Genomic DNA, 15,196 nt, shown 5'->3' on the forward strand with positions numbered 1-15,196 from the left:
TTTGTGAACAAGCAAGCACTCAGAGATTTCATCACCACCAGGCCTGCTTTACAAGAGCTTCTGAAAGAACCACTACAAATAGAAAGGAACAACCAGTATCAGCCTTTCTAAAAAATACCAAAAAATGAAGAACATCAACATAATTAAGAACTTGCATCAGCTAATGGGCAAAACAGCCAGCTAACATTAAATGGCAGTATCAAACTCACATATATTGTTATTAATTCTAAATTTAAATCGACTAAATCCCCCAATCCAAAGACACAGACAGGCAAAAAAAGCCAAGACCCATTGGTATGCTACATCCAGATCCATCTCACATGCAAGGTTACACAAAGATTCAAAACAAAGGGATGGAGAAAAATTTACCAACCAAATGGAGAGCAAAAATAAATAAATAAATAGAAAGCAGGAGTTGCAATTTTTGCTGATAAAATAGACTTTAAAGCAACAAAGATCAAAAGAAGCAAAGAAGGATATTACATAATAAAAGGATCAATGTAACAAGAAGAGCTAAAGATCCTAGATATATACGCACCCAATACAGGAATACCCAGATATATAAGACTTACCAAGAGACTTGGACTCCCACACAATAATAGTGGGAGACTTCAGCATCAATATCAGACAGATCAACAAGACAGAAAGTTAACATCGATATCCAGGACTTGAACTCAAATCCGGAACAAGTAGACTTAATTAACATTTATAGAACTCTCCACTTTAAATACACAAAATATACACTCTTATCAGTACCACATCACACCTATTTATAGGTTTAAATGAAATATTGGTTGGCTGCTCGTTAATTATTTTCTTCCCTCAATTTTTTTTTATGTCTCTATTATTAAACACAATTAAGGCATACCAATTTTTAGACTGCATTCTACCCCGGGCAATAAAGCGACACCCCTGTTCTCTCTCCCTCTTCCTCTTTCTTCCTCTCCTTCATTCTTTTTTTTTTCTTTTTCTCTCTCTCTTTTTTTTTTTTTTTTTTTTTTGAGACAGAGTTTCACTCTTGTTACCCAGGCTGGAGTGCAATGGCGTGATCTCGGCTCACCGCAACCTCCGCCTCCTGGGTTCAGGCAATTCTCCTGCCTCAGCCTCCTGAGTAGCTGGGATTACAGGCACGCACCACCATGCCCAGCTAATTTTTTGTAGTTTTAGTAGAGACGGGGTTTCACCATGTTGACCAGGATGGTCTCGATCTCTTGACCTTGTGATCCACCCGCCTCGGCCTCTCAAAGTGCTGGGATTACACCCGCGCCCAGCCTTGTTTCTCTCTTTCTAAAAAAAAAAAAAAGAAAGAAAGAAAAGAAAAGTGGACAGAAACCTTGAATGAGTGCCAGCAAAGGAAAATGCCCACATGGCCAACAAAAAAAAAAAAAAAAAAGAAAAATAGAGAATAAAAACTATTTACACAGCATTTACCCTGTATTAGGTATTAAAAGTAATCTACAGATGATTTAAAGTAGATGGGAGAATGTGGGCAAGTTATATGTAAATAGTATATGATTTCATATGAGGGCCTTGAGCATCTATGTATTTTGTTATCTGCATTGTGCCCTAGAACCAGTTCCCTATGGGATGAAATATATATATGGGAAAAAATATATATATATATATTTTTTCCCCCAAGTTCAGTTTGTCTCTCCACATTACTATAGTGTTTGATTAACAGAAACCTTTTCAGTGCAGTAAAATCTGTCACTTTTTAAGATTTAAAGTTTTCCCCTTTCCCGAGATCATAAAATTATCCTGATTTTCTTCCCAAAGGCTTTAAAGATATGGCTTCCTATATTAATTGTTAATCCATGTGAAATGATGTTTTATTCCAAGCTTCCTTATTTTTTCCAGTGTTCTCTAAGGCATGCTCTGTTATATCAATTATTCCATATAAGACAGAGTCCCTTTATATTTCCTTTCTTGTGTCAGTTTGTCATTTCATGTGATCCTGCATGCTATCTTAATTGCAGTATCTTTAAATAAAGTATCTGGGAAAACAAGACCCCCAACTCCTGTTTCAATAATACCCTGACTATTCTGGGACTTTCCTCTTGCAAGCATGTTGACAATAGTCTTGTTAATTTCTACAATTATCCTCACATGATATATATTGAAACCTCTTGAAATGTATACATGCACTTGGGAAGACTCATCATATTTAGGATATTGAGGTTTTTCTATCCATAGATATGGTATATCTTTCTATTTCATATTTTTTATAAAGGTCTTACAAATATTTTGCTACTTTATACTTTAACATATTTTTATTATGCTTTCTATTTTTGAATATAATTGTAGTTGACTTTTTATGTTATTCTTATCTTCAGGCACATTATTGATCTCTCATTGTTTTCATATTACACAGTGTATTTGGCTGCATTTTTATGTCATCTAGAAATAATGACAGTCCCATTTCTTCTTTTCCAATAATCATGCTTTTGCTGCTTTTTCTTGTCACAATGCACTTATCAGAACCTCCATTTCAGCATTTCTTTCAAAATAAATATCAGTAGGTATCTTTTCTTATTTCTGATTTCAGTGGGAATTAACTTAAAGATTCACCATTAAAAATATATTTACTAAGATTTGCCATTGGACTGAGGAACTACTATGCCCATGTGTTCAACTTTGTTAATTTTACTGTTCAAAGCTTTCCATTTCTACTAAGACTTTTATCTGACTTTTCAAAATTTGAGAGAGATGACTGTGACCTCAAAAGGAGACAGTAGATTGGTTTTCATATTAATACCTTTGAAAAATTCATGTATTTTGTAGCTAAGTGGAAATTCTTCATGTCTTTCAGGCAAATTGAAAATTATCCTTTCTATGTTTAACAATGTACTTTGTCTTAATGTCTGTTTTCTGGTATTGGTCATTATTATTGTATATATATTTTATTCCTTCCATTGACTGTCAATAAAATGCATCAAAATTTATTTTGTATGTGTCTCTTTTAAATAGCAAAAGCTGAATTTCTTGTTTGTTATTATTTTATCTAATAAACCTCTGACTCTTATCTAGAAAATTTATCTATTTACATTTATTTTATTTCTGCTGTATTTGTATTCAAGTCTACCCCCTTACCTTTGGCTCTTTCATTTTCTTCTTTTTCTGTATTTCTCTCATTTCTATTTTCAGGGTTTTTTTTTTTTGTAATTAATTTGTTCTTTTTTCATTTTACTTATCTTTACTGGTCAAGTATGTATCTCTGATGTTTTACTAGGCATACCTAATGTAATCTGTGAAGTATCTTAACAATACGAGGACTTCAGAATGTACTTTACATCCAACCGCCTCATTCTGAATTGTAAGCTATTGTTTTTACTATGCTGTGTCTGTTCTTTCTTAACCTAAGATACTGGACACAGACATCAGTGGTGCATTACTTTATAAAGCTAACACCTGCTGGAGCCATATACATGTCCATGTCCTCTACTCACCAGCTGCCCTTCTAGAATCCTGTTTGTCTTCCTGAAGTGTGTCCTTTAGACATTATATTGTTGAAAGTCTGTTGGTAAAGTGCTCTTTCAAACCCTCTTTCTGTAAATAAATCTTTATTTTTACTTTGTTCTGGAAAGATAGTTTTATGAGGATCACAAAGATAGCTCAACAGTTATTTTTCTTTCCTACATAATTGTGAAAATAATATTGGACTATATTCTGGCTTCCACTGTTGTTGAGAAATCTGCTGTCAACTAAATTGCCATGCTTTGGAAGTGATCTCTGCTTTCTCTAGCTGATTTTAAGACTGCCTGTTGGTTCTTGGTGCTCTGTAGTTTCACAATAGTTTGCCTAGAGTTGGATTGCCTTTAACTACTGTGTTAGTCAGGGTTCTTCTGAGAAACAGAACCAATGAGGCGCTGTGTGTGTGTGTGTGTGTGTGTTTGTGTGTGTGTAGACAGAAAGAGATAGATTTATTTTAAGGGACTGGCCTATGTGATTGTGGAGGCTTGGCAAGCCCAAAATCTGATGGGATGGGCCAGCAGGCTGGAGCCCCAGGAAGTGGCTGAAGTTTAAGCCCAAAGACCAGCAGCTGGCAGAATCCCTTCTTGCTTGGTGAGATCACTCTTTTGTTTTAAGGCCTTCAACTGATTGGATGAGGTCTACCCACAGTAGGGGGGACCATATGATTTGCCCAAAGCCACTCATGTGTTATTCTCATCCAAAACCTTCATAGAAAAGTCTAGAACAATATTTGACCACCTATCTGGGCACCATGTCCTTGCCAAGTGGGCACATAAAATGAATCAATGCCATTATCCTACTTTGGATACATTGTTCTTTCTGAATTTGTAAATTCATGTGCTGTAAATTTTTATCTCCAGAAAATTACCATTCATTATGTACTCAAATATTGCCTCTCCTCCATCCTTTCGAGTAGCACGTAGTTCTGGCGCCCTGATGGGTGCACATGTGCTAGACCTCTTCAGCCTGTCTATGCAGCCCCTCTCCATTCCCCATGCTGAATTCTTAGCTGCCACCTCACATTTGTCTTCCATTCACAAAACCTCTCCAGTTCTAAAGTTCTGCTTAACAGTGAACTAATATTTCTGTTTAAATATTTATAATATCTAGCAGATTCATTTGATTTATAACCTCTGCAGTCATGTGTGAGTCTCTTGATTGTTTATATCTTTAATTTTTAATATATGTCATTAATATGGTTTAGATTTGTGTTGCCACCAAAATCTCATGTTGAATTGCAATCTGCAATATTGGAAAAGAGCTTGGTGAGAGGTGATTGGATCATGAGCACGGATTTCCCCTTGTTCTCATGAGAGTGAGTTTTCATAAAATCTGGTTGTTTAAAAGTGTGCAGCACCTCAGCCTTCTTGCTCTTCCACCCGCTCTGGCTGTGTAAGAGCTCTCTGCTCCCCCTTTGCCTTATAACATGATTGCATAAGCCATATTTCCTGTATATCCTGTGGAACTATGAACCAATATTACCCAGTTTCAGGTATTTCTTGATAGCAATATGAGAACAGACTAATACAGAAAATTGGTACCAGGAGTATTGCTGAGGTATTGCTATAAAGATACGTGAAAATGTGCAAGTTAATTTGGAACTGAGTAATGGGCAGAGGTCAGGGCAGTTTGGAGGGCTCAGAAGAAGAGAGGAAAATAAGGATATACATTAAAAACTCTTTTGTAATGCTAATTTATTTCCTCTTCTGAATAACTATATATTCTATGTTCCTTAATTTTTCCTTCAGCAGGAATAAATTCCTTCTGCATCTGAATTTTTTGAAGAAAAACTTCATGAACTGAGAGTGTATATATAACTTCTGAAAATATTTTAAGTTGTTTTATATGTACACACACACACACACACACACACACACACACACACACAGATATATATATATATAATAAAATACCCAGATTGAATCATAAGGTTTCTAATTCCCATCAATTTTTCTGAACTTGCTGTTTTGCCATTGTGTTGTGGTTACTGAGGAGATACCATTCACTAACTGACCAGCCTTATTGTTGAAGGCGTGACACAAAATGATGCGAGAATGTAAAACTGGAACTCTCACACCCCACCTTGCTGGTGGCTAGTTGATATAATCTATTTGAAAAACTGCCCAGCAGAATCTGCTAAAGATAAATACATACACGTGTCATATCACCCTGCAACTGCACTCCTGAGTATACACCCAAAAGAACCCAGAACACTGAGTGAAAGCACCATCTCCGGAGGAGAAGAAATGCGTTTTGCACAAGCACGCAATCAGAGAGCAAGGCCTCTTGGCACCCTTTGAAGGGTAGCTGCACACTAACCAATTAACAAGCCAGTCAGGGCAGAATTTGCAGAAGATTGGAAGAAGGAGCGATGGATTCAGCAACAGGTGAAAGAGCAATGGATTCTGTGCTTTCAAATCTAAACACATGATATTAAGGTGAGAGAGATTTTCCTTCACTATAAATGTTTAGTAAGTATTCTTGAGACAAAAATGGCATAGTGTAAATAATGAAATTGTAATCTTAAATGATGTGAGCCATACTCAGGTGCCAGGAGAGGATATTCAGAAACCGGAAATAAAAGCTCTCTGCAAGATTCAACTTCCAGGAGGCATCAGAGGAAGAAATGAGAAACGTGACTTCTGGGAAAGCAGATAGTTAATAATTTAGCTTCAAATAATAACATAGAAAGACTGCCAAATATATAATCTAGCTCAGGGAATTACTCCAGCTGTCTGGACAGAGAGAAAACATTATGCACCACCTAACCCACCTCTAGAGGGAGAGGTTGCTAATGCATCAGGGGTCAGAGGTACCCAATTGTGAAGATGGAAACCAGTCCTCTGGGTTTCTTGTGATTACAAGGCTGCTCTGAACATGATAAACTTTGCTTTTGGCTCCATCAGGCCTGGTCCTGGGAGGATCAGAGTGAAGCTGGTGAGTCTGAAAACGCAGCAATCAAAGAAGCCTAAATCCTTTGAGTTTAGAAAGTTTCCAACTCACCTCTTTCAAGAAAGAAATTGTACCATCTGTTTTATCCGCCTGTCCGTAGACACTGTCAATGCCAGTATTACCACTTCGCAATGTGCTATAAAATACACTCTTAAGCACAGAGAATAATCACATGCTCTAAATTATCTCGACAAGAGAGGGCCCAATGGTCAAATAACAGTGTACAACAAATTGGCTTTTAGATGATTAAAATAACCATCCAGAAAACCAACTAGAATGTCTTTAAAATTCTTACAGGATTTTGAAACTTTTAAAAATTTTCATCTATGTTTTTTTCCCTTGACATTATTCTAGGAGTGTTTATCATATAATTAAAAATATTTTAAAGAACAACAATAAAAAGATATATATTTATTGCCCCAAATTTCAACAATATAGTGGTCTGACGAAAATAAAAATTATCTCATATTTAACAACACATGCAATCACTGCTAATCTTTTGTGACAAATTTATATAAATAAAATTATTAAAATGTTTTTATTCAGCAGTATGTCAATAACCTTCTTTCACATCAAGAAGTGCATGCCAACTTGAAGGGCTATGTGGGTATCCTTAGTTTCTTTAAAAAAATAAATTTAAAGTGCTGGTTTACTGAAAACAATTCACTCTTTTTTGTCAGAAAATATTTTATTTTTTTTCTTCACTTTTGCAACATGTTTACTGGGTAGAGAATTTTAAATAGGAATTAATTTCTTTTTCATACTTTAAAGGTGTCATTTCATATTTTCTAACTTCTCTTGTTTTTGTTGAGAAGAAAGTTGTCAATTTTATTATTGTTTTCTTTTTTTAACTTCTGGCTCCTTATAAAGTTTTTTTTTTTTTTAATTTTTATTTTTAAAAATTCCATTCCAGGGTACATGTGGAGGATGTGCAGGTTTGCTACATAAGTAAACGTGTGCCACGGTGGTTTGCTGCACCTATCAACCCATCACCTAGGTATTAAGCCTAGCGTGCATTAGCTATTTTTCCTGATGCTCTCTCTTCTCCCATGACCCCCCACTTCCTGCCAGGCCCCAGTGTCTGTTGTTCCCCTCCCTGTGTCCATATGTTCTCATAGATCAGTTCCCACTTATAAGTGAGAATGTGTGGTGTTTGGTTTTCTGTTCCTGCCTTAGTTTGCTGAGGATAATGGCTTCCAGCTCCATCCATGTCCCAGCAAAGGACAAATCTTGTTCCTTTTTATGGCTGCATAGTATTCCATGGTGTAGCTGTAACATATTTTCTTTATCCAGTCTATCATTATGGGCATTTGGGTTAGTTCCATGTCTTTGTTATTGTGAATAGTGCTGCAAAGAACATACACATACATGTACTGGCATAATAGAATGATTTACATTCCTTTGGGTATATACCCAGTAATGGGACTGCTGGGTCAAAACGTATTTCTGGTTCCAGATCTTTGAGGAATCACCACACAATCTTTCACAATGGTTGAATGAATTTACATTCCCACCAACAGTGTAAAAGTGTTCCTATTTCTCTGCAACCTGGACATCATCTGTTGTTTCTTGACTTTTTAATCACCATTCTGACTGCCCTGAGATGGTATCTCTTTGTTGTTTTGATTTGCAATTCTCTGAGGAGCAGTGATGATGAGATTTTTTTCATATGTTTGTTGGCCGCACAAATGTCTTCTTTTGAGAAATGTCTGTTCATGTCCTTTGCCAATATTTAATAGGGTTTTTTTTTTTCTTATAAATTTGTTTAAGTTTCTTGTAGATCCTGGATATTAGATCTTTGTCAGATGGATAGATTGCAAATATTTTCTCCCACTCTGTAACTTGCCTGTTCACTCTGATGATAGTTGCTTTTGCTGTGCAGAAGCTCTTTAGTTGAATTAGACCCCATTTGTCAATTTTTGTTAAAGTTTAAAAAAAACCACAAAACTTTATTTTAGGTTCAGGGATACATGTGCAGGATCACATCCACCAAAGCCTGAAGAACCAGGAGATCCAGGCAGCCTCCCTTCAACACTGCTTGACATGAGAATCACATCTGCTGAAGCCTGAAGGACCGGGAGCTCCAGGTAGCCTCCCTTCGATGCTGCTCTCATGTTACTTTTCCATTGCGCGTATCAGATCTGCACAGACCATCTGACCTTTCCTGAAATGGCACTGAATCATGACCCCTGCTCTGCATCCCCTTCCAGAAAGAGCTTGGAATTCACTCAACAAGCTGCAGCCACACAGGGGGAGAAACACCCTGAGGATAACTGCACAGAAAGGGTGGGAGGGCAGTTTCTCCCTGCTGAACGGTGCCGGTTTGGGGGACGGAGTGTTATAGACAAATGGAATTGTACAGTCCTCTTGTAAAATTAATTTTAAAAAGACTCCGTAGGGAAATATTAAAGAATGCGGAAAGAAATGGAGTAGTATTCATTCAAAATAGAAAATAAATATCCTTTTCACAAGCAGGAAAGGTGAGTCAGAAAGGTTTGATTCTCCCCAGTAAATCTGGCAATTACAGTCAAAATCCCAACGCTGTTCTTTGTAGAATCTGATCAAGAGCTATTGAAATTCACAAGAAAAAAACAAAGGAAGAGAGAGGATGGAAAAAATAGGGTGATTTGGGAGGTGGCAAGAGCGTTAGGCCTACAGATGATACAAATTTATTATAAATATCTAGTAATTACATAATGTGATATTGCTGTTGATATTGACCAACAGAACACAACAGAGGTCTCAGCAGCACACACCTGTGCTCAAGGCGCTGGTTATGTGTGAGCTGTGGCATTGCACATCACCCAGAAACAGCGTTGAGACAACTGGTCACCCACAAAAATGCACCTGGAACTCCACCTTTCACAGGTTTAACAAAAATAGATCTCATGGAATTTAGAGACCTAATGTCAAAAGCAAATGTTAACAATATTTAGAGGAAAATAAAAGCAAATATCTTTATGAACTTAAAAAAGTTTTCTTGAACAAGATTCTAAAACCACAAATTGCAATAGGAATACACTGAGGCATCTGGCTACATTGAAGTTAACTTCTGTTCATCAAAAGATAGCACAAATAACATGAAAGGACAAGTTATAAGTTGTAGGAAGAGATTTTCAACACATTACCACCAAAATATTATTACCAAGTATATACTAAACATTTCAACGGTTTGTAAGAAAAAAGATAATTATTAAACATTCAATGATTTGTAGGAAAAAAGATAATCAGAAAAGTAAATGGGCGAAAGACATGAACAGCATTTCACAGAAGAGGAAAAACCAAAGGAAAATACAAATAAGAAAAGTAAACAAAACACATTAGTAATGATGGAAATGAAATAGAGCCCCAGAGAAATAACCACTGCACAGCTACTATACTTTGAATACTAAGTCAAAAATCACCCAGCACTGGAGAGGCTGTGGCTTGACTGGAATTCCCCAGAGATGTGGGAATATAAACTGCACAGCCACTTTTGTAGAAAACTTGCCATTATTTTGAAAATAGAACAACCTGGGATAATCCAGCCCTCAGAAATTCTACCTTATAGAATAGCCAAGAGACATTTATAAGTATCTTTATGGCAGCCCTGATTTTAATGCTGATAAACTGGAAAAACAAACATAAAACTGAAGGCAAGTGTCCATGGGCAACTGACGATGGATAAATAAACCGTAGTAAAATATCATACAGCAAAAAACCTCACAGAAACACAAATATCATACAGCAAAAAAAAAAAAAAAAAAAAAAACCCACAGCAATACAACAGTAAGTAAACACGCAAACCTCAGAAGACTATGGCAGAATCGTATTTTATAAGCCTTGCAATAAAAGGAAATGGTATATTTTTAGAGAAAGATAGATAAAACTGCTTTTTTAAACAAGGGAATGACAAACACATAATTCAAGAATGCTTATATCTCTGGGCAGGCAAGTGTGCACAGGTGCAAAGCCAGGGACAATATTCTAATTATTGATGAGAACTGCAATTTCATGGGCATTTGCTTTATTATTTTGCTTCATAACTAATGCGGAGTCTAAATGCAATTTTTAATTATCAAGAGCTCAATTGAACGTTTAGAAATAGAGTGGTCAGGCATCTTAAAAACGCAGATTGGACAAGCGTGAATATTTTCTCTAGGTTCTCCCTGTGGATCAAGTGTCTGGCCATTTTGGTGCCGTGACTGGATACAATTTATCATAAAACTTCTACATTTCTCATGCACTAATGAGTCTGTGGATGAAATTCCCCAAGCGGTGCTGCTCACAGGTCACCCTGCAGGAGGAGTCGGAGCCCAGGCGTCTGAGGGAGCAGGGTGTGAGCAGTGCCCCAGGGAGCTGCAGGATCTCCTTTTTGCTGGAGTCTGGTGTTCTTGGGAGGGTGGAAATTTGGAAAGTGATTAAAACTCACTGCAATATGTAGTGTTCACACCTCCTTAGGTGTTTTCTGTTAAGAAATTTATGTGAGTCTCTCGGAAGTTTCCTAAAAATAACCTGCAGCCCTTCCTACAGTCAAGGTGGTACAGTAAGTCGAAGGCAGGACTCCACATATTCTTGCCTGCTCCCTGAGAAGCTGTGAATCACGAGCTTAAAATATCCTGCAACGCAATCACTAGGTGTCCCACGTGGGAGAGGACGTCAACAGGACAGCACCTTGAATCTGCGTTTTCAGCATTTCCTCTCAATCCATCACAGTTACCTTCACTGACAATAGAGCATCTTTTTAATTGTCTAGAGGTTATCCCTGGGCTACTGATGGTTCTGTTAAAATAAAATTTAATGAGAATCCATATGCTTACGGTGTTACTGGAGTTTCCGTTCAGATGCAAACCACTGTCAAAGAGGGGAGAGGAGGCCCCGCTGCTGTGGTCGCTGGATGGTCCTGGGGACCCTGCAACAAAACCAGAGACATTCCTTCCAAACAGTGCCACCAACAGAGTGCGCTGTGGCCAGGCAGCGACTTCAGTCCTAGCGACGCGTGGGAGTCAGCAGCACCAAAATGCCTGCTCATTCTCAGAGAGGCTGGTGCCCAGTTATGGGCTGGGTCACCCCTGATTGACCCTCGCTTTCCTGCCCTGTGATATGGTCTCCGCACTAAGATCCGACCTCAGATGGAAGGGAGGGACTGCTGTCAGCTCCTGCCAGGGCTCCCGGGTGGAGGGACAGTAGCGGCAGCGGGAAGGCATGCCCCTGGAGCCCAGGCCCTTCTGTCAACACGGCCCCCAGAACGGTCAGCATGAGATGCCCTCGATGATCTCAGTGCTCTCTCTTGAAAGGAGATGATCCTACCAGACAACTCAAAAGGTTCTTCTGGAGATAATACTGAAAGGCTCACACTCAAAGCACCTAGCACATTACAGGTAAAGCAGGTGCTCATAACATAATTTCCCTGGAAATACAGGCTCATGCAACCAGAGCTCACACCTGTTAAACAGGAGCAACCAGTTCACAGATCTTCACGCTGCATGGATTACCCAGCAGATGCAGAGCAGTCTCATGGCCTTTCCTGGGTCCTGGGAACAGCTCAGGGAGAAAGGCTGTGTTTGTTCCTTTTTGTACCTTCCTACCAATACCTTCAGCCCAGACTACAAGAGTGGGCAGTTCCCACGTGCCTCAGTGTTTCAGCCCAGCATTTTTGTTGAATTGCCACATAAAGACAGATCTGTGAACACAGCAGCCTGACCATGCCAGATTCCCGGCCAGGAGGAACAGAGAGGCCGCCAGACACTGAGAAAGGAGCCCTTGAGGCATCCCTGAGTGGAGACCAGGCCCTGACTGCTTGGAAAGAGGAAAGAAGCCCTGAGAACAGCACTAGCAGGAGGACCCATCACCAGCCAGCCGTTGGTCGGTCATCCAACCACATGGCACTGCTTGCGCGGAGGCTTGAACTCACCCCGGGCCTCCTGCAGGAAAGACCCCTGTGAAGCTGAAGAAAGCCTGGGGACACAGCTCGGTGCGTTTGCATTTGAGATGCCCTGTTGTGCCGTCTATTTCCTGGGATTAAAGGGAAGCTCGATTGGCACCACACAGAGTCATGATGTGACTACCAGCCTTGCTGGGTGCAGACAGGAACGCCATATGGCTTGGGGAGTTGAGGCCCTCTCATCTCCAACCCTGCCTCTGTACATGGGATGTGCGATGTTCAGCGCGTTAACACGTCTCGCCGGAATACTTTTTCAAGCTGTATAATGTCTACAAAGACTAATATTTTTCATTCTTTTCTTTTGTTCTTTTTTTGGTGGGGGAACAGAGTCTCGGTCTTGTTGCCCAGGCTAGAGTGCAGTGGCACGATCTTGGCTCACTGTAAACTCCACCTCCCAGGTTCAAGTGATTCTCCTGCCTCAGCCTCCCAAGTAGCTGGGATTACAGGCACCCACCACCATGCCCAGCTAATTTTTTGTATTTTTAGTAGAGACGGGGTTTCGCTATGTTGGTCAGGATAAAGACTAATATTTTTATAAAACACTTCATACCTTATTCCTTCATGAAAATCAAGATATTGAGAAACTTGGAGAGCCTTGAGGGAAATAAGTTATGAAGTGCTTAGCTTTGTTTAAATGGTAGTTGTCAATTTTACTAGACGAGGAACTTTTCTTTTTCACTGACCACGGTTTACTGCCTGGTGAAAACTCCGCTGCAGGCCAGCCTTCCGCTCCACACAGCACCCAGCGCGTTTCATGGAGTCATTGTTGAGACAGTGCCCAAATCTGCCCTTTGCTTTCAGACACACATTTCACTGTCATCTATTTGCAACTTTTTCCCAATGCCTGTTATTTTATATCTGTAATCACCTTACCAGTAATTTGAGAGCAAAATCACAATATGTTTGATGACTGCAGTCTTCTAAAATCCCAAGGTCCATGCTGTATACAGGGAGGCACATGACTAATGGCAGCAAATCCAAGCTGCCGTTGACTGAATGAATGAACAGGTAAATAGTCAACAAATTCACATTCAACAGTCATGCTTAGGCTCTAAGTTTCCACTAATTTATTTCTGATGAATGGGTATCTTTTCATCTATATCCCCAGAACAGAAATGTGAATAGTTGTATCTTTCTTCTGTCTATCATCAATTAAAGTCCATTATTTTTTAAAAAGCCAGTATCAAGAATTCTTAATGATAAAAACAGACTTAGTTGTTGTCAAAAATAAACAATCATATAACAAAACATATAGTGGGCTGGGCGGGGTGGCTCACACCTGTAATCCCAGCACTTTGAGAGGCCAAGGTGGGTGGATCACTTGAGGTCAGGAGTTTGAGGCCAGCCTGACCAACATGGTGAAATCCCACCTCTACTAAAAATACAAAAATTAGCAGAGCCGTGGTGATGTGCACTAGTAGTCCCAGCTACTCAGGAGGCTGAGGCAGAAGAATTGCTTGAAACTGGGAGGCAGAGGTTGCAGTGAGCAGAGATCATGCCACTGCACTCCAGTTTGGGTGACAGCAAGAATCCGTCTCAAAAAAAAAAAAAAAGAAACCCATATAATGTACGATCGATGTTTATTAGAACACCTAATCTTTAAAAAAAATTAACCATAACCTATCAAAACTTCTTAGATTACCCTCCGACAATGCTGGTTGGATTGTAAAACAGTGCAGCTGCTGTGGAAGATAACTTGGCAGCCATTCAAAAAGCTGAACCTAGAGTCACAGGGAGGCCCCAGGAACTCCAGTCCTTGGCATCCACTCAATGGGAAAGAAGACGTCTCTCAAGAAAATGCATTCGCGGCTGCTCATGGCGGGTATAATTCACAACAGCCCCAAACAGAAACGAGCAAACGCCCACCGGCTGACGAATGGATAGACAAAACCCACACCGAGGGCAGGTGCAGGGTTCTATATGCACAGACATATTCCCTATGGGGGATGCTGTTCAGCCAAGAAGAACACAGCATGGAGCAGGCGACACTGCGGAGACCCTGAACCTAGGCTGGGGGACAACGCTGGACATAGGCTCCCCAGTGCGGGAGCATCCAGCAGGCAACTCCACAGAGACAGGAGACTCCTGGCTGCTGAGGGCGGGTGGGGAGACGGGCTGACTGCTAACGGGCACAGGGTTCATTTTTGGGATGTTGGAAATGTTTTGGAATTAGATGGTAGCAATGCCTGTACAGCGTAGAGAAATAGTTAAAATTGCTGAAGTGTTACTTTAAAATGGTGAATTTTGTGATGAATTGTATCTTTATAAAAAGACCAACAGCCTGACTTTATGTGAAAAATAAAAGCCTGCTTTAACTCAGTTTCAAATGGCTGTTTATTTTCTCTTTGATAAACGTTTTAAAATGTGAAAACTGGACATTTTCCGCACACACCTGCCGTGATATTCTCTTTCCCCGCTCACTGGCGCTGCTTGGTGGAGTTCTGCTTCATGCAGCCAGAAAGTGAAGTCTGCTTGGCATGGCAATTTCACTTTCAGTGTGGATTCAGCGAGGACTTTTTGTCTGAATTTATGCAGAGATTATGGCTGCTATGCTTAAATTGTTATGGACACTCAGATTTTAACATTTGTATTGTAAATAATGAAATAAAGGAGAATTATTAAATTAACAGGGTCTCAGCACCCCTGGCCTCCAGGATCTGCGCCACAGGCTGGCCTCTGATGCATGTGCCCCAGGGTGTGTGGGGTGTCCGTGCAGTGGGGCCTGTGCAGGCAGAGCAGTTAGAGTAAGCACAGCCCCACTCAGGGTCCCGCAGCAAGGCACGCAGAAGTCTCTAGGTCACTGGCAACGGACCCCGGAGTCTGTGAGTTTCAGCAGAGCCCACGGACAGA

General features: G+C 39.8%; 1 protein-coding gene across 1 annotated transcript in view; it reads right to left on the reverse strand.

The window, feature by feature from the left end:
- SNTG2 (syntrophin gamma 2) overlaps positions 1 to 15,196 on the reverse strand; it is a 339,371-nt gene that overhangs the window by 133,472 nt on the left and 190,703 nt on the right. Inside the window, exon 8 of the mRNA XM_032294284.1 lies at positions 11,223 to 11,314. Within this exon, the coding sequence (XP_032150175.1) occupies positions 11,223 to 11,314 (92 nt within the window). The remainder of the gene's footprint in view (positions 1 to 11,222; positions 11,315 to 15,196) is intronic.

This window comes from Sapajus apella, unplaced genomic scaffold, assembly GCF_009761245.1.
Source record: "Sapajus apella isolate SASKATOON/1434 unplaced genomic scaffold, GSC_monkey_1.0 scaffold31, whole genome shotgun sequence".
NCBI classification, from domain to species: Eukaryota; Metazoa; Chordata; class Mammalia; order Primates; family Cebidae; genus Sapajus; species Sapajus apella.